Genomic DNA, 19,001 nt, shown 5'->3' on the forward strand with positions numbered 1-19,001 from the left:
GGAACCAAAACGCACGGCACCGGAACCCCGGGAGCCGGAGAGAGGGACCCGCCTCCCGCGGCGCCATGTTGGATGAGGGCAGCTCCCGGCCAGCCCCGCCAGCGCGCCCCGGCGGGCGGGACCCGAGGAGCGAGCGCGAGGGGCGGAGACGAGCACGAGGGCCGGGCTAGGCTGGCCTGTCGGGAGGTCTCCGTCGGCCCGTGGTCGCCCGCGGCGACCGAGTGACGCTCCTTTCTTTTCCACTCGCGACCCTCGATAAAGGCAGCCGGGTGAAACCATCTAGCAAACGAAGGAGGAAACTAAACTGGGCTTTTGGCGGACTCCAGCCCAACTGTCGTCTTAAAATTGCGTACTGTTTGCGGAAGCCCCAGAAAGACGAAACTCCGCCTCGCCTTTATACCTACTTTGTCAAGCCCTTTACCTTGACGGGGTTTGTGCACCAAATCAAGAGTAAGGCAAGAATTCAACACTGTTTTCCCCTTCTTCCACTCCACAGATACAGAATTATCATAGTCTTCCTCCCACTTGAGCAAACAGTGTATGATTTTTTTGTTGTTCTTTTACCCCACGATTGCCCTGAAATAGCAAACAGCCCCCTCATTTAAAAGCAACAGTAAAAGAAAAAAAAAAAAAATTCAGGGAAGAGTTTAACTGCCAGGGGACAGCTGGAGTACTGGCATCCTGTTCTCTTATTAAATCATTGCAGAAAATATCTGGTCTAGTCCGTAAAATTTCAACCAGATAGCAATGTTTACACAATCGGTGATATCACAGGCAGTAGCAATAACCCTCGGTTGTTTTAAATGCCTTGTTAACCTCAGATTTTAAAATGCATAATTGTGTTGATCTATGGTTTCTATATAAAAGTTTGTTTACAAATCGCATTGTGTAGGTTGGGCCATAATCTCCTGCTAATGAACGTGCTCGCGTCGCTTTACTTTTGAGTGCTGAATTTTATTTAAATTCGGTGGGAGAGGAGTGATCATTTCTCCCCCTCACACTCAGAATTTATTCATGCAAGAGAAAAAATAATTTAAATGTTGGTTAGTTTAAGTAGAACACCAAAAATTTTTGTGCATATATTTCTCTGCCTGAGTTTCTTTTATATTTAATTCAAAAGTCCACATAGGAGATAAATTGTCTCTTTTTTAGTTACTGTAAATTAATAGCTTAGGTAGAAATTCATTTAATCAGATGCTCCAGATATTCTGAAATTGCCCTTTTCCACCCGTACCGCAGTCCTGTGAGAAAGAAACAGTTTGCCCAAGGTACCCATGTACTTTTTTATTGAAAGTTCATTTCCTATTATTTGAGAATATAGACCACAAAACTGGAGATTTTCTATGAACCTATTATTTGTTAAAACAGCTTTTTAATTCATAGTACTATGGGGAAAACCAACCCAATTTGTACTTTCAATTCTTCTGGATGGAGATATACCCCAAAGTGGAATTGCTGGGTCATACAGTAATCCTAGTTTTAGAATTCTATTGCTGGACCATTTTTTTTTTCTTTTAAGTTTATTTATTTTGAGAGAGACAGCGAAAGAGCACAAGCAAGGGAAAGGCAGAGAGAGAGGAAGGCAGAGGATCTGAAGTGGGCTCTGTGCTGACAGCAGAGAGCCTGAGGCGAAGCTTGAGCTCATGAACCCAACAGTGAGATCATGAGATCGCGACCTGAGTGGAAACCAAGAGTCGGATGCTTAACCAACTGAGCCACACAGGCGCCCCTAATGCTGGACTGCATTAGTGCCTATGGACACCGTGCCTGGAAAAGCACATTCTGCCGGTCTTGACTTAAACGTTACCTTCTAATTGCAGCCTTCCTTTAGCACACACTATGGCAATTACAAACCAGTCCCCAAAACACTCCATTCATAGATACAAGCCAGTTTCTTTTTCTCCTAGCACGTATCTAACATGTCACAGGTTTTACTCATTTGCCTGTCTCCCCAGTAAACTATAACTTAATGAGGGGAGGGAACTATATATGTTTTTTTTTATTCACTGCCATGCCCCTAGTACCTAAAATAGTACCTGGCACATAGCCGGCACTTGAATAATAGCTGTTGAGTGAATGAATGGATTCTGAAGGCAAAGTGGACTGAAGAATAAGAATGCAACTGCCCTGTGCACCTCCTGCCTGTCTTTTTTTTTTTTTAATTTTTTTTCAACGTTTTTTTTATTTATTTTTGGGACAGAGAGAGACAGAGCATGAACGGGGGAGGGGCAGAGAGAGAGAGAGAGAGAGAGAGAGAGAGAGAGAGAGACAGAATCGGAAACAGGCTCCAGGCTCCGAGCCATCAGCCCAGAGCCCGACGCGGGGCTCGAACTCACGGACTGCGAGATCGTGACCTGGCTGAAGTCGGACGCTTAACCGACTGTGCCACCCAGGCGCCCCTCCTCCTGCCTGTCTTGAGCCTCACTTGCTCCTTTGCTTTTCCACCATCAAGACTGCGACAACAATCATTATAGAGTCCCAAAGAACTGCAGATTTTATAGCAAATACTGATTGCCTCCTGTGTTCGAGAATTCCACTTACCTCCTTCAGGGCCTACTGTGGGCCCTTATGTATAAAGCTCAAATATTTGTTGATTAATTTTGATTTAAAAGAACATGATGAAAATAGAGGATGAAAACAGTAACTTTACGGTGGAGAAACCTAGCAGACACCACCCTAACCAAGCGGTCAAGGTTAACATCCCCAGTAATAAGTCATGTTGGGATCATGTGCTGTCTAATATGATGCAGTAAGAAGGGCGCTTGACCTCTGTGGTCTTCTTCCCCAAACTCATGACCCCAATCTAATCATAAGAAAAACATCGGACAAACCGAAATTGAGGGACATTCTACATAATACCTGACAAGTACTCCTTAAAACTGTCAAGGTCATAAAAAACAAACTGTTCACAGACCTGAGAAGACTGAGAAGACATGATGACCGAATGCAGTCTGAGGCCCTCAATGGAATCCTGCAACAGGAAAAGAACAGTAATGAAAAGCTGGTGAAATCTGCACAGAATCTGCAGTTCAGTTGGCAAGAATGAACCAGTGTTGATACCTTTTGGCAACTAAGTTACATGAGGTGCTAATATCAGAGAAATCGGGATGAGGGTTTATAAGGAAGTCTGTACTACCTTTGCAATTTTTCTGTAAATCTAAACACACCAGCCATCGTGTCTTGGGAATATTACTTGCAAGAGGATATAATTATATAATTTACAGTAGCAACAACAACTAAACCATAAACATTTTCTTCATGTTGCCTAATATCCTTTAGTTTGTAAAAAAAAAAAAAAAAAAAAAAAAAGAACATGAAGAGGCATGAACAAAAATGAGCACAGATAAACCCCTGAAAGCGTGACAGGGAAGGTTATTCTCTCCTGTTTTGTCAGAAAGGAAAACAAGAACAGTGAGACAAGTCCAGCACTCGCACAGAAGCAGAAACAACAGTTTAAGAGTCACGGAGCACCTAGTATGTGCCAGATGCTACGGATTTTAGATGCTCTAAAATGAATTAATTCATTAATTTAATGATCTCACAGTTTGTGAGGCTCTGAGCTGACGGTGTGGAGCCTGCTTGGGATTCTGTCCCTCCTTCCCTCTGCCCCTCCCCCACTTGTGTGCGTGCCTGTGCGTGCGCTCTCTCTCTCTCAAAATAAATAAATATTTAAAAAATGTTCAAATGTTGGGGTGCCTGAATGGCTCAGTCAGTTAAGCATCTGACTTTGTCTCAGGTCATGATCTCGCAGTTTGTGAGTCCGAGCCCCGCATGGGGAGCTGTGCTGACAGCTCAGACCCTGGAGCTTGCTTCAGATTCTGTCTCCTTCTTTGCCCTCCCCCTGCTTGTGTGCTGTCTCTCTCTCTCTCAAAAATAAATAAACATTAAAAAAAAATTTTTTTAATGTCATTAGATTGAATTTCTGCACAATATATTTTCTTTTAGATAAAGTAGGCTGCTGTCCCTACAAATCACTTAAGCTTTATTACTTCCTTCTTTTCATTGTTTAAACATATCTGTATTATTTTGTTTGTATTAACAAAATATATCTCACATTTTTGTGGCACTTTATAGCTTGCAAATACTTCCACATCCATAATGTGACAAAATTGGCTATGCATTGTAGGTTACGACCACGGACTCCATAGACAGATTGCAAGGACTGGAGGAACACTCACTATGTGTGACCTTGGGTAAGACTTCGTGATTTCTACAGCTAAAAAATAGGCATAAAAACAGTGCCAAACTTACTGGGCCGTTAAGAGAGGATTAAGTGAGTTAGTATGTATAGAGTGCTTAGTCTAGGACTTGGCACAAATCAATACTATGTAAGTGTTAGTTAAACTCCTCCTTCTGTACATGAAGACACTAAGATTTAGAAAGCTCTAATTTTTCTCAGTCATTTAACTGGTATTGGTACAAGAACTTAAACCATATATTTTATCTTTAAAACAAGGTTCTTTGTATTACACATATAGTAGAACAGCAATAAAAAACAAACTAAATAGCATGATTTGGAATCAGAGATAGGCATGCATGCAAGAATGATAATACAATTTCAGGGTTAAAGGAAACTGACAAAATCACCGATGTAGTCCTCTGCGCAATTCAAGAATTCTCTCCATGTCTACCTAAGGAATGGTCATGCAGCCTCTCTGAACATATCCAACAACAGACTCACTGCCTCAAGAGGGAACCTATTCCATGTTTGGCCAACTCAATTAAAACATTCTTGTCTTCTAGTTACTAACATATTATTTCTAGTTCTGTTTAAAGTGAGTAAGTCTAACTGATCCTAGTACTTTCTGTTTAATGTTTTACTTCATTTACTTCTACATGTCATTCCGTTTGACTTTAAAATAGCAACATTTCTTGAGGCGGCTGGATGGCTTTTTTACGTAATAAAAAAGGCGGGGCGCCTGGGTGGCGCAGTCGGTTAAGCGTCCGACTTCAGCAGCCAGGTCACGATCTCGCGGTCCGTGAGTTCGAGCCCCGCATCGGGCTCTGTGCTGACAACTCACAGCCTGGAGCCTGCTTCCGATTCTGTGTCTCCCTCTCTCTCTGCCCCTCCCCCGTTCATGCTCTGTTTCTCTCTGTCCCAAAAATAAATAAACGTTGAAAAAAGGCTACCGTAATAAAAAAATGGCTCAGTTCATGATCCCACATTTTGTGGGTTTGAACCCTGCATCGGGCTCTGTGCTGACAGCTCAGAGACTGGAGCCTGCTTTGGATTGGATTCTGTGTCTCCCTATCTTCTCTCTGACCCTCCCCTGTTTGTGCTCTCTCTCTCTCTCAAAGTATAAAAGAGGGGCGCCTGAGTGGCTCAGCCGGTTAAGCGTCTGACTTTGGCTCAGGTCATGATCTCACAGTTTGGTTCGTGAGGTTGAGCCCTGCTTTGGGCTCTGGGCTAATGGCTCAGAGCCTGGAGCCCACTTCAGATTCTGTGCCTCCCTCTGTCTGTCCCTCTGCTGCTTGCACTCTGTCTCTCGCATTGTCTCAAGAGTAAATAAACACTTAAAAAAAAGAATAAAAGAAACATTTAAGAAAATTAAATAAGAAAATAAAATAGCAACATTTCTGTATGAGAAAACAGTATGAAATGCCTCAAAAGGATAATGCAACAAGATTCCAGTCTTTTATTTTTTCACAATCCATAAGAGTGTAAGTTAATTCATGACATGTGAAGTATTTCAAAACTTGTTGCTGTTCTTGCAAATAATCCATAGGATCTCCAGTTAAAGTATCCTTTTCTGAAAACTCTTAAAGATGAAGACAAGTTTTCTTTTTAATTTTGAATCATCACACATTCATTCCACAAAGAGCCTTATTTATTTATTTATTTTTTTAATGTTTATTCATTTTTGAGAGAGAGAGACATAGAGCATGAGTGGGGGAGGAACACAGAGAGGGAGACACAGAACTCGAAGCAGGTTCCAGGCTCCAAGCAGTCAGCACAGAGTCCGACGCAGGGCTCAAACCCACGAACCATGAGATCATGACCTGGGCCAAAGTCGGCCACTCAACTGACTGAGCCACCCAGGAGCCCCGAATTTTGATTTTTAAATGTAATGTAAAATTAGGTGACACTGTTTAGATTTTTATCCAAACTTTAAAATTCTTGGTTCCTTCATCTTTTAATGTTGGAAATTTGAAAGCATAAAAAACTAAAATTTTGGTTTCATCTCACAGTGGGGGCGTTAATATCATATGTAATAAAAAAAGGCTATAAGAGGGGTGGGTGCGGGCTGGTCCAGTCGGTAGAGCCTGTGACTCTTGATCTCAGAGCTGTGAGTTCAAGCCCCACATTGGGTGTGGAGCCTACTTAATATGGATGAATGTTAAAAGAGAGAAAGAAATAAAGGTTACAGGATAATCTCCTATCTTCATGGACTTTCATTCAATTCTTAAACATATACATTTTTTGAAATGAAAATATCCACTTTTATTAAATGGAGTTAAAAATTTTAACCTACGAGAGTATTAATTTTCATTTTGTATGTTTTTATATTCTTCCTTTAGAGTTTGGGTAGGCCACTTTTTAGGTCTGATTTTAAATTATGCACTTATATGAAAATAGAGTAAAATGAATCACCTTGTGGTTAATAAATTCAATGTTCTGTTTACAGACAGATTGTTATAGAATTACTGATCTATTCTAGCAGCAGCAGTAAAGGTTATGTCAAGCAACTACTAAAAAAATCATACTACATAGTGTTAATGATGTTACCTTAACATACCAGCTTCAGGGGCTGCATAATTGTTTCTGCCAACCCATAAATTTTTGAGTAACAACAAAATTATTGTGATTTTTCTTACTAAATAATTCATACATTACAAAGCATGTATGTAACAAGGTCCATGAATCACTAAAGCATATAATGATCATATATCTAATGACATATCTCTTTTCATAAGATGAATTCAAATAGATTTATGTATTTAGGTTAACTAAAAAATACTGAGTTTATAAGGTTCATAATTCTATCATCAACAACAATACAAAAACTTTACATCTTCTTTAAGAAGTACAGCTTCCATGATTTGCTTTTAAAAACTGGAAGCTTTTGTTTATCAAAATCCTTGTGTTTAAGCTACTTTTCATGAAGTTTTACTGCTTTTAAATTGATACTATAAATATCACTGAAGATAAATTAATAATATAATGGAGTAGTACAATGTTCATAAACTGTATTTAAAATGATATAAGTGCAACCAAAATAGCTATAAGCAATACTATATAACACCTCATACTAGTAGTAGCTAATATTCTTTACCCAGCAACTAGGATCTAAAAGAGGATATTTCCATTTACTAACATTTTACGTGCTTTTCTTTGGTCTTATCTTCAGTCTTATCCTTTTAAAACAACACATTTCTTTATGCATGTGTGTATAAATACACTGTATATACTATATATACTATATATACTGAAGAATAACATACAACATTGTGTTAGTTTCAGGATAAAAGTATATAATAAGGATATAAAAGTATATCCTTAATGCTACCAAAAAATGATCCCAAATGAGATTTCATCTACTTAATTAAAAGTAGGTTTCATAATTAAAAATTTTTAAATGCCAAGACTGCAAAGTATAAAATGATGTTAGCATGTTTTACCTCTTTTAATCTCTAACATGTTTCTAAACTCTGTTATTTTCTACAGAAATCATGCAGTTACATTCCATTATAGTAATATTAAGTCCTTTACTAAACTTTAAAAATTACTTTTATTTGTGGTAAAGTCCACAGAACACCAAGTTTACCATGTTAACCATGTTGAAGTATACAGTTCAGCAGTATCTAGTCACGTGACCATTCACATTATCGTGCAAACATCAGTACTATCTCTAGACCTCTTTTCATCTTGCAAAATGGAAACCATATTGCCATTAAATACTAACTGCCCATTTCCCCTCCCCGCTTTACTAAATTTTTAACAGTTTTATTGAGAGATCATTCACATGCCACACGGTCTTCCATTTAAAGTGTACATTTCCATGGTTTGAGTGTAGTCATGGGCTCATGCAACCATTACCACAATCAATTTTAGAACAGTTTCGTTACCCCAAAAAGAAACCCCGTACCCATTAACAGTCGCTGCCCATTTCCTCCCAACCTCCCCATCCCTAGGTAATCACTAATCCTCTTTGTCTCGGTAGATTTGCTTGTTCTGGACATTTCATATTAATGGCATCATGTAATAGGTGGTCTTTACGACTGGCTTCTTTCACTTAGCACAATGTTTTCAAGCTCCATCAATGCTGTGGTGTCTATCAGTGTATCATTCTCTTTTTTGACTGAGTAATATTCCAGTTATTCCCATAATAATGTGAATATGACACATTTTATGTATTCATTCTTCAGTTGGTGGCTATTTGTGTAGTTTCCACTTTTTGGCTAGAATGAACAATGCTGCTATGAACATTTGTGTACAGGTTTTTGTGTGAACATTTGTTTTCAGTTCTCTAGAGTATATACCTCGCAATAGAATTGCTGGGTCATATGGTAACTTCATGCTTAATATTTTGAGGAACTGCCAAACTTTTCCAAAGTGGCTGTATCATTTTACATTCCCACTAGTAATGCATGAAGGTTCCAGTTTCTCCACATCCTTGCCAACATTTGTTATCATCTGTCTTTGAGGGGCAGAGAGAGAGAAAGAGAGAATCCCAAGCAGGCTTCGCGCTGATAGGGCAGAGCCCAACATGGGGCTCAAAGCCACAAACTGTGAGATCATGACCTGAGCTGAAATCAAGAGCCAGGTGTTCAACTGAATGAGCCACCCAGGTGCCCCTCTCATTATGGTTTTGATTTGCATTGCCCTAACAGTTAATGTTGAATATCTTGTCATGTGCTTAGTAGCCAAAAGTTGTAGAACTTATTTGCAGAAATGTCTGTTCAAATCCATTTTTCAAATGGGTTGCTGAGTTATAAGAGTTCTTTATATATTCTAGCTATAGGTCCCCTATCAGATATGTGATTTGCAAATATTTTCTCCCATACCATCAGCTGTGTTTTCACTTTGATAGTATCCTTTGAAGCACAAGAATTTTTCATCTTGATGAAATCCAATGTATCTTTTTTTTTTTTTTCATTTCTCATTTCCCTTTACTAACTTATCCTTTCCCCAAATAGGAGAATTTTACAGCAGGCTCTACATGAAATCAATTTCTTTACTGGAAAACTAACTGAACTTTTAGAAACACACTAAAAACAATCTACATTTATGTTATCCCAGCTGAATTAAATGTATTCTCAATTAGCAGAGCAGAGTTCTCAAAAGTAGCTGAAGGCCAAACTTGTGTCAGCGGAAACTATTTTAGCCACATTTTCGTTTAAAGAAAAAAATTTCCTCAGCATCTCTTCTCCAATTTATATTGAAAAAATACTCTGTGGACCATGGTCACTACTAATAATACTTCTTATTGTTGGGAAAGCTCTTGTGAAACATTTGTCAAGTACATAGAATAGTACAAAAGTGAAATATAGTAATTAAGATTTGTGTTCTATCGATTGTGTAGCAAAAGTAATTTTTCATTACTAACATAAGATTTAATAAGTATAAGTAGTTAAAGATTCTGACTTGGCACTAGTCATTAGCATGTAATTGAACTAGTAAAAAAATCAGTTAAAGCTGTGTTGATTACCACCTTATCTTTGAAAGGCAATTAAAGACCTCAATCATTGCAACAAGATTTGATTGTGCAGCCTTTATTGGACATTGATCTTTCGGCAAAGTGCAGTTACATTTTCCATTAATTTACAGTAACACAGTTTAACTTTGATACCCTAGACTGTTGACCCAGGTGAGATGTAATGCTAAGTACTTGTTTAGGTTAAGATGCCCTCAAACATCATTACTGTCTGAATGTAAGTGCTGAAAAAAAGGAGATACCCGATCTACCCGCTTTAGATAAGGTTTCTGTTATCTGCATTAGCTTTTAAATGAAATGAAACCAAGATCTTTGTCTGTAGGTCACCCCACTCATTTAAACATCATTCCTCATTTAACAGAATTGAGATATTTTCATGAAGCATTATACATGTTCTTGATTATAGTTTTGAGTGACTATAAATATGATAAAAAACAAAATGTACATTTTAAAAGAAATATATATGGCCTTTAATAATTAAAATTGCTTTGATTTTTTACTGAAGTCAACAATTAGCAAAATACTAGTGACCAAATTTGTGTGATAAAAGAAATAACTGTACAATTGGCTATGTTAAGACATTAGTGCTGAAAAACTAGGGATTTTTATATTAGCAACCTCTTTCATGCCCCCAATTCTTACTGCATCTTTACAGTAGTTCACAGCTTATGCAGGAACTAAACATTCTGACTGGAAATTTCTTCCAATACTTGCTAATTGATTTGCATAGAAGTAACAATAGAAGATTTACGAAATTTTATACCAAAAACACATCTTCGTTAAAAAATAGTTTTGCTTGATTTTTGAGACAAAATCCCGTCAAGGAAGTTAAGTATTGGCAGAAAAGCTGTTTTGGGTTGTTTCATCAACTAAGAATATTCCTAATATCCCAAAGGGCAGCAGGGTCAGCTCAGAACCCTGCTTGCAACCTCAGGTGTAATCAGCATGTGCACACCCATAAAATGCCTTCAATGTGTCCCCTTTCTTCCTCTCACCTTATTTTTAAGTCCTTTGATTAATGAAGTCTTTTACATACATACAAATAGATATGGAACAGAAGAATGAGGATTACAAAAACAGCCTTTACTGAAATAAAACCGGCATTTGCTTACGAGCATATTTATGATACATTTTAAAGTAGAAAGCCTTCTTGTTTTGGTCTTCTCAGATTACAGGTGGAAAAAACTTAAGACACAAAGGAGTAGAGGTATTAGCTTGAGGTCAAAAAGTAATACAGCACTGATACTAAAAATAGAATCAATTTCCTGACTTCCAGCATTTATACTTTATCCCTTTTAGGCCACAGTGCTTCCATGTATTTTCCACTTTAAAGGAAAAACCATTACTGTTCAATGGGGAGCATTTTTAGACTAAAAGGTTCACTGTAAGACTTAATAAATCCAGTGAATGATATTTTAATATTTGAACCATGCCCTTAGCCATCGTTGAGTTCATCCTTCACTATGATCAACTCCATGAGAGCAAGAGGTCTATTGATTTTCATGTAATACAAGAAAATATTACATTTGCTTAATTGTTACACAGTGAGCACATGAGACAAGAAATCAAGGCTCTATTTAATGCTGCAAGCAGCAGAGAATTACAGAGATCAATAGGGTAGTTTGTCAAAGATCTTCTCCAAGGAGACTTACCTATCACCATATGGACAAGAAGTCACACTGACTGTAGCTATTGAAAAACAGGTAAGCAGAGTCAGCAGTACAAATTATCAGAAATCAAACAGGCCAGTGTGAAAAGAAGTGCAACTCTACTGAAAAGCTGTATTTATAGTCTGGTAATTAAAAACCATTTTATCAGCCTTGTGCTGGGACCAAACCTTTACAGCAAGTATTGACAAGACCAGCAGCAGTGAATGAGCAGTATTTGACTTAAAACTTATGAGCTATAGTTATTTAACTTTGCCCATTACAGGGGAAATCAGTTCTAGCCTTCCTTGCAAAATGCTAATAGTCAGTTTTATTATTAATGAAGTCTAATGTAACACTATCTTCTTCGTGTAAGCCATTCATTTAACTAGTGTCAAGTATATTCTTCTGGACTAAATATATGGGCATAGGTACTTCTTTGATTAAAGTGTTATTTAGAATTGCTTTTAGACAAGTGAATGCTACATATATTTGAAGAACAGCTCGCTCTCTGTAGCTCATTTAAAATGACCACCTTGAACGAAGTCAGTTTGTATTACTTCATTCTGGTATTTTCACCTCAAGTCACTTCCAGTCACTTTCTCTACTGATTTGCCAGAAGTAAGCACCCAGTTGTTGGTTAGATTGTATCGTATAGAATATTTTGCTACAAAAATGTGTACACTTGCAGAGTATCAGCAACACATTAACATAAAATGATATATAATGTATGTTTGTAATTATGGGAGAGATCATAAATCTTAAACACCCATTGGTTTAGAAATTAAATAGTTCTACTTAGTTCTCCCTAAATTACTCCAAATTTCTGAAATTTACCATTCGTCTGGGTATTTTGTAACTACCCCCAAGGATAAATTTTTTTAAATGACTTTGCTTTCAAAAACGCAATTAACTTAATAAAATCTTAACACAAAACCGCCATCAGGTCTTTAAAATTTCAGCCCATTTCCCATCACCAATAAGTGTATGGATATGTACCATTTCAGCTAATTGCTTTTGTAAACAGTCACCAAATTTATTCTTCTGGGTCTTTGTAGATCTTAATTGTTCTTACAGCTTTATCAGCGTGCTATTTTAACTTTTAATAAGTCTTAATTTCATCCATCTTGCTACATTTACATTAACCAGAGTCATTATTTTTTTTTTTTCAAAGTAGTATGGTATTGGAGGTTTAGACGATAAGAAATTTCAACATTACACCTGAACCTCTCATCCAGGTAAATGGCACAAGGGCTTTAAAACATTCCCATTTAAAATCCTGCCAGCCGAAGAGTTTAGATTTCAGATTGCAATTAGAATTCATCAGTTTTGGATTTGCCAATGGTATTATCTCCACCTTTATCCTAAAATCCCCTACTTCTTTTTCCAGTGTCATATAAAAGGTTTTCCCCTGTCCTTCTTTGTATGGGTGTCTCTATTTTCTCTTCAGAGTTGATTTAAATTGTTAATACCTAACTATAGAATATATATAGGTTGTAATCATTTTTTATCTGTAATTTAACCTAATTCTAGGGGAAAAAAATGGTGTATGCCTCATGCATTTGTAGTTCCCATTGGCTAAACTGAGTATGTAATATATAACCATGTGTGAAAAGCTTTGCCTCTTGAGGGCAATGATTCATCTTAAAGAATCAGACACCACAGAAAGAAAAAGGTGTTTGCAAAAGTTTTATTTTAAAGGGTCAAAAATAAATATTGTACATACACACAAGAGAAAATCCACCGATATTTATGTTCTCCAAGGCTCACCCTTCAGTACATGGCACCTTCATCTTCTTTATTTAGAAAATAAACTGTTATTGGTCCATAACTGGTGTGCACAGTCTCTGTGACTCTAGCAAATAACCAGGAGCCAAGTCCATACAATAAAGTTGGAATACCTAGAAAACAAATGGTGTGTTTTTATGAACATCAATACTTATTAATCACGCATCCGTATATTTGTCATGGTGCAAATCACAAAGCACTCTTCAGCAATGTCAACAAATTATAAAGTTATAAAAATACAGACATGAGTGAAGATGGACTCATTATCTAAGAGCTCAGTTTCATCTGTTTGTGGAACTATGTGAGCCTAGAGATCTTTAAAACTATAGATAAGGCTGGCTTAAACTTTAATTCAAAGCACTTTATAAGCACTAATTCATTACTTCCAAGTAATTATGAAGTAATTTTATATTCTTTTTGCAAATAAACAGAATATTCATTCATTTCGTTGTAGATGCTCCTGATTATTGGCCTTGAGCTTAAATTACTAGGTCAACTTTACTGTGTGTTAAGTTAAACAGCAACACTGATGGTTAAAGTAATTTTTTGTACAACTTAAAAGAAACTGGGTCAAAGAGCTGTCTTCAAAACCTAAGGCAAAACGTAACTCTAAGGAAGATTTTAGTATAACAGCCATGAGAAATACTCCCATTAGTATTTTTACAGCTGATTTGAAAACAACCTTGTTTCAACCTATTTGGAATAGGTATTCAGTAGATTCCAACAACATGTTTCTTCTTTGGAGTATTTCCATTTGATAAGATCTTGCTGTTATATTTGAGACTAGCTGCCATTTGTGATTCATGGAACTAAGCCTACTACTAACCAGAGATAATGGATTAAGCACTCATGCAAATGAAACTACAGTGGACACAAAACAAACTTTCACAGTTCCTATCTTTTTGAAGGCACTTATTTACATTCAATGACTACTGACATATTAAAAACATGTATAAAACCAACAGGCATATGAATCAATAGCAAATATTGTATGCTCGACACAGTGTTAATTTTATTGTTACCGTGTAGGAGTTGGACATAAAAAGACAATTTAAAAGACAAGCTGCCCATTTGGAAAATCCCTCTTTCCAGCTAATAGGGAAACCACATGCTCAGGACTAATCATATTGCTAAATTGTTTCTTATTTTTCTGCAGGAATATATCTGCCGTTACGCTCTCTTTGAGTAAGTGCACTGGACTGCTTTGTGCTTATTCCCTGAAGCTGCATTCCAACCACTGTGATGCCAGAGACTAATCAGGAGAAGCGTCACTATCTGGCAAGAGAACAGGAAAAAAAAATGCCCATTCAGTCTGGCACCTCTCTATTTTTAGGAATATACTGGGTCATAGTTTGTCACTATCACAGGGTTCCCTGGAATGCCCATGAAATCTTTGACTGCTTTCTTTGCCTTGGTAATACCCAAAAGAATCTCTAAATGCTTCAAGGGAATGTCACAAAAAAGCCACAAAAACTAGCATCATAAAGCTATTTATAAATACTTTTATCAGAAAAAAAAAGGCAAGTGGAGTGTGGTTAGGGAAGCATACAGGCAGAAATGAGTGAAGAATAGAAAGATAAGTTGAAATAAAAAATTAAATATGGCATCACAACTTTAAAGCTGAAAATCAATGGGGTAAGAAAGAAAAAAAACAGGTTCTAGGAACAAGTATTAATTTTTAAAATAAACTGACAGTAAATTATATATAAGATATGCCTTTTAAACCAACGCTAAGGACATAAATTTAAGGGGTGGCTGGTGAAACTGAAATCTTGTTTGATCGTACTTATCAGTTTCCAGTTAAAATATTGGCACGTTTTAAAAACCACACAAATCAATGGTCCATATTTTTTCAGCTAAAATGGAGAACTGATCAAAGATTACCAGTTTAATAATAACTACATTACCTCTCACTAAGAAACAGCTAGGAAACACTATCAGTAATTTTGTTTGATAGGGGATAGAGTTGTGATACAGGAGTCAAAAATTCTCTATTTCTTTTTTCCTGCAGTCTATTTAATGCAGTCAGGCTAATACACCAAATGAGAAGATTTGCCACTGACATAATTAAAACATAAAAAAAAATAATTTTATGGCACATATGCTATAAAGTCTATAAAATTCTGTGAGAAATTAAATTTTTCCCAGACTGAAACATAACATCAAAATGAACATGAAAGTCAGTTCTTTGCATAATAATTCATTTTGAGTCAGCTGAACAGTAGGTAAACCACTGTCAAATTAAGCACTTAAAAAAAATTAGAACTTCTTAGCAAGTCTCCGATTACCCATTCATTCCAATGGTAAGTTGCTTTTCTTAAATCTCAATCTACTTCCCAGCAGGATACCCAGACTGATAAACCATCAGTAAAATGTCAGCTTCCACTGAAGGGAAGACAGAGGAGAAAGAGAACAAATGGTAAAAGAGAAATCTTTATTATTTACAAAATGGAAAAATGAATTACTTTGATAATTATTAATTTAGAAGGGAATAAGAGGAATAAAATCCTAAGTATTTTTATTAAGAGAATATGTACTTGATGATCCACAGGGGCAATTTGTACATCACAGAACAGGGAAGAATCTATTATCTAATTCTCTACCGTAAGACAAAAATACAAAATAAACATTGCCGAATTGGTGAATACACTATTCTTTAAAAAGTGCAGGAAAAAATTCCCTGTATCAGTAAAAGCCAATTCAAATTAAAGCATGCATGAGCAGAAAGTTTTCCTTTTTGTTTAACTTAAAACTCTTATTCCCACGTAGGCAGGATTTTTAGAATTTCCAGAAGACCATTACATCACTCTTCAGCCTTCTCTTCCACATAAAAAAAAGAAAAAGAAAAACTACAACTGTTGTTTCTTTCCTCAAAAGGTTTCACTTCTCTGTGTGAGCATGTTCTGTGTATCCTAATTTTCTTTGGATTTCTTTGTATCTATATGCAAAAGAAAGCTCCAAACGGTTAAGGTGTTCCTAAGGTGTTAAATTTTAAATGAAAACTTTCTTTCAAAGGCATTTGGCTCATGGTTTACCTATAATCCTCCAATTATACTTTTCCTAACCTGTAACTCTTACCAGCTGGGAAGAATGATGGCTTCTGATTCTGAAAATGCTAAAATAAACCTCATCTTGAATCTAGTCATCACTCCAATTTTTCCAAATAATTCTGAATTGAATCTTCTAAGTGTGTTCACCCTTCAACTTTGAATCAACCTCAAAATTAGTGGGCATGCTCTATATAGTCCATCAGCCAACAAACAAACTTTTAAAGGTATACATATTGCTAAATAATCTTCTTGGTGGAGTGAACCCAGGACAGTCCCAGTAGACCAATGGCTCAAAAATCCCACGAGAGACATATGTGTTATTATAAGCAAAAGTACATAAATACCATGTTTAAATTTAATGAGCTATTAGATTATATAATACCAGTTTAGATACACAGGAGGTTAGCTTTAATTCTGGTTTTAAAAAACTGGTTGGGTAACATGGTTCAGCTACTAGGTCCAGATTTTGAATTACTAAAATCTGGATTAATATGATATTACCTATTAATAGGTACAAAACATCTTGAGGCCTATTTTTCACTGACCTAGAAAAGATATACCCATGTCAATGTTCATGCCTCTTCTGTCAGTAGCCAAAAGAAAATAAACATCCAGCAAGAGTAAATACTTTCAGAATTAGAATATTCCCATGAAAATACAGAAATATTAAAGACGTACAGTCTTTTAAATATCTTTTAGGCCTAGCACCTGAGGAAGCTGATAAGACTGGTGAAAACCGTTAGTGCTTTCAGTAGAACGCACTTGGTAGGATTTCACATAGAGAAAATCAAACTTAGAAAGTAGTTGCAGTTTTTATAATAATGAATGCACTCAAGAGAATGATGGTCATGAACGAATCCTGCCATGCAATAAGGCATTTCTCAATTTCAGAGCCACTGTCCAGTGTGGACGTTTCCTTCCACCCTCTTTCTGACTGCCCAATATAAGTATCCTCCCAGTCAAGAGCTGCAGCAGGTGTGGACAGAATGAACGCCTCCTCCCCATCAGTGACGCAGTGTGATCCCTAGACGCAGGCCTAGGCTAAAGCCCCGCTTTCCGGGGAAAGGTTCAATAGCAACTACTGAGCCCCGACAAGCACCTACTGGGGAGTAGGGGCCGGGGGCTGGGGGAGGGGGCGGGGAGGTAGGAATACAAAAGACCAGGGCCAAGGCCAGTCCTGGAAGGCTGCTGAGTGGGTGAGACGCGGAGGCAGGGTCCGGGAAACCCAACAGCGCGGGGCGAACCCAACGTGCCGAGACCGTGCTCCCGGGAGAGCCTGCGCTGGGCCGAGGCAGGGTTCCCCGGCGCTGACGTGGCCTGACCTTGGGCCGGGGTCTCGACCTCTGAGCGACGTTTGTCAGCGTGCTTTGCAAACAGTGATCCCATTGTCAGCGGGGCGTGTTTCACCGACCCGGGCCACTCACCCAGGTTGACGACCTTGAGCGCCGTGAAGAACCGGTCCTGCCCGGCCAGGTCCTGCCAGGGGGCCTTGGAGCAGTGGTACTTGATGAAAGGGAAGCAGCCGGTACGCAGGACGTGGTAGTTGGCGCCCTGCACCGGCCAGTTGAAGTGCGAGAGGCCGAACTGGTCGTTGCGGACAGCGCTGTAGGGCACGCAGAAGGAGGTCCAGTGCGGCAGGCGCCGCTGTAGCAGGTGCCGCGTCAGCACCTCGGAGGCGCGGGGCTTCGGGCGGGAGGCGGCGCCCGAGGCCCAGGGCCGGCACAGCAGCAGCCGGAGCGCAGCCTCGTGAGCCCTCCGCAGGGGTTCCATGGCCGGACTCGCCCGCGTCCCCGCCCCCGCCCCTCTGCCGCCGTGGGGCGCGCGCCGCTGGGGGCGGAGCCGTCAGAGCGGGCGCGCGCCCGCGCCCCGGGGCGAGCGGCGGGGACGCCCAGTGGGCGCCGCGCGAGTGCACGAGGGCCCCCCCGGGGCGCGGTGGCGCGTGCGCACGAAGGTCTTGCGGCCTCCCGCGGAAGGAGCGGAGGGTGCTTGAGGGGCGGGCCCAGTGACCGGCGCTGGGAGTAAGGGTCAGCGGCGCAGAGGAGGTAATTAAATCGTCACGTGTGACCTCATGTAGTTAACAACCCTGGGGCCCCGGGGGGGGGGGGGGGGAAGGGGTCTTGGGGGGCTTATCGGTAGGAGTGTGAGGAAATTTAAGGCTTAAAAGAAATAACCACCCTAGTGAGTGGCAGAACTAACACCCAGATCTCTCTTCCAAGCTTTGGGCTCAAGTGAGATTCTTAGATGGCGTTGTCGAGATGTTTGAGAAGGTGACCGCGAGTTAAAGGCCAAAAGCCCCCAGATTTGCACTGGCTGGTGAAGTCGGGAAGCACTTTTACGTTTAGGTCTTCGCTGTCATGTTCAGTGTTATTTCGCGTATTTCGAAATAAAAAGTTTATTTTTTAAAACGTCCCACATCTCTCTGTGCATTGTCCAGATGCCCCCCCCCCCCCACTCCTTCCCAACTAAAGCTTGGTGACTGCCAAACCAGCCTTTTAGTTATAAACCTTTATAATCCTCAGCCACCCATTATCAATCTATTACTTTAGGAAAACCTTTTCTCAAACTCCCCAGCCACTTGAGGTATTATAAACACCTGCTTTAAAAAAAATTTTTGTTTAAGTTCATTTATTTTGGCAGAGACAGAGACAGCGTGGGTGAGGGAGAGGCAGAGAGAGAATCCCGAGCAGGCTCCATGCTGCCAGTGGGAGCCCAAAGGGAGGGCCTGAACCCCAGAGACCAGGAGATCATGACCTGAGCTGAAACCAAGAGTGGTATGCTTAACCGGCTGAGCCACCCAGGCGCTCCATGAACACGTGCTTCTGAAGAAACATTTCTTCCAGTTTGTCCTAAACTCATCTTTT

At 39.1% G+C, this 19,001-nt stretch overlaps 1 protein-coding gene and 2 long non-coding RNA genes across 3 annotated transcripts in view; 2 read left to right on the top strand and 1 right to left on the bottom strand.

Annotated features, from left to right (window-relative positions):
- Positions 1 to 3,846: 3,846 nt before the first annotated feature.
- On the top strand, positions 3,847 to 16,231 carry LOC123386282. The gene is made up of 2 exons (XR_006600077.1): positions 3,847 to 4,193; positions 14,247 to 16,231. It is a non-coding gene; the product is annotated as an uncharacterized LOC123386282 (long non-coding RNA).
- On the bottom strand, positions 12,979 to 17,961 carry CB3H15orf61 (chromosome B3 C15orf61 homolog). The gene is made up of 2 exons (XM_003987072.6): positions 17,565 to 17,961; positions 12,979 to 13,203 (listed from the first exon to the last, which is right to left on the bottom strand). The coding sequence occupies exons 1-2, from the start codon at positions 17,908 to 17,910 to the stop codon at positions 13,076 to 13,078; spliced, it is 474 nt and encodes a 157-aa protein (XP_003987121.4). The 5' UTR covers positions 17,911 to 17,961; the 3' UTR covers positions 12,979 to 13,075.
- The window catches only part of LOC109500617, a 193,361-nt gene continuing 192,290 nt past the window's right edge, over positions 17,931 to 19,001 (top strand). The window contains exon 1 of the long non-coding RNA XR_006600075.1: positions 17,931 to 18,182. This is a non-coding gene — a long non-coding RNA (uncharacterized LOC109500617). The remainder of the gene's footprint in view (positions 18,183 to 19,001) is intronic.

The sequence above is a fragment of the Felis catus genome, chromosome B3 (genome assembly GCF_018350175.1).
Source record: "Felis catus isolate Fca126 chromosome B3, F.catus_Fca126_mat1.0, whole genome shotgun sequence".
Classification (NCBI taxonomy): Eukaryota; Metazoa; Chordata; class Mammalia; order Carnivora; family Felidae; genus Felis; species Felis catus.

What these genes read in the sequence shown, in the direction of transcription:
- CB3H15orf61 (XM_003987072.6), bottom strand. Translation starts at nt 17,910, where the DNA reads ATGGAACCCCTGCGGAGGGCTCACGAGGCTGCGCTCCGGCTGCTGCTG. An exon ending in GCTCAAGGTCGTCAACCTGG is followed by an intron (nt 13,204 to 17,564) that starts GTGAGTGGCCCG and finishes TTTGTTTTCTAG; the next exon opens with GTATTCCAACTTTATTGTAT.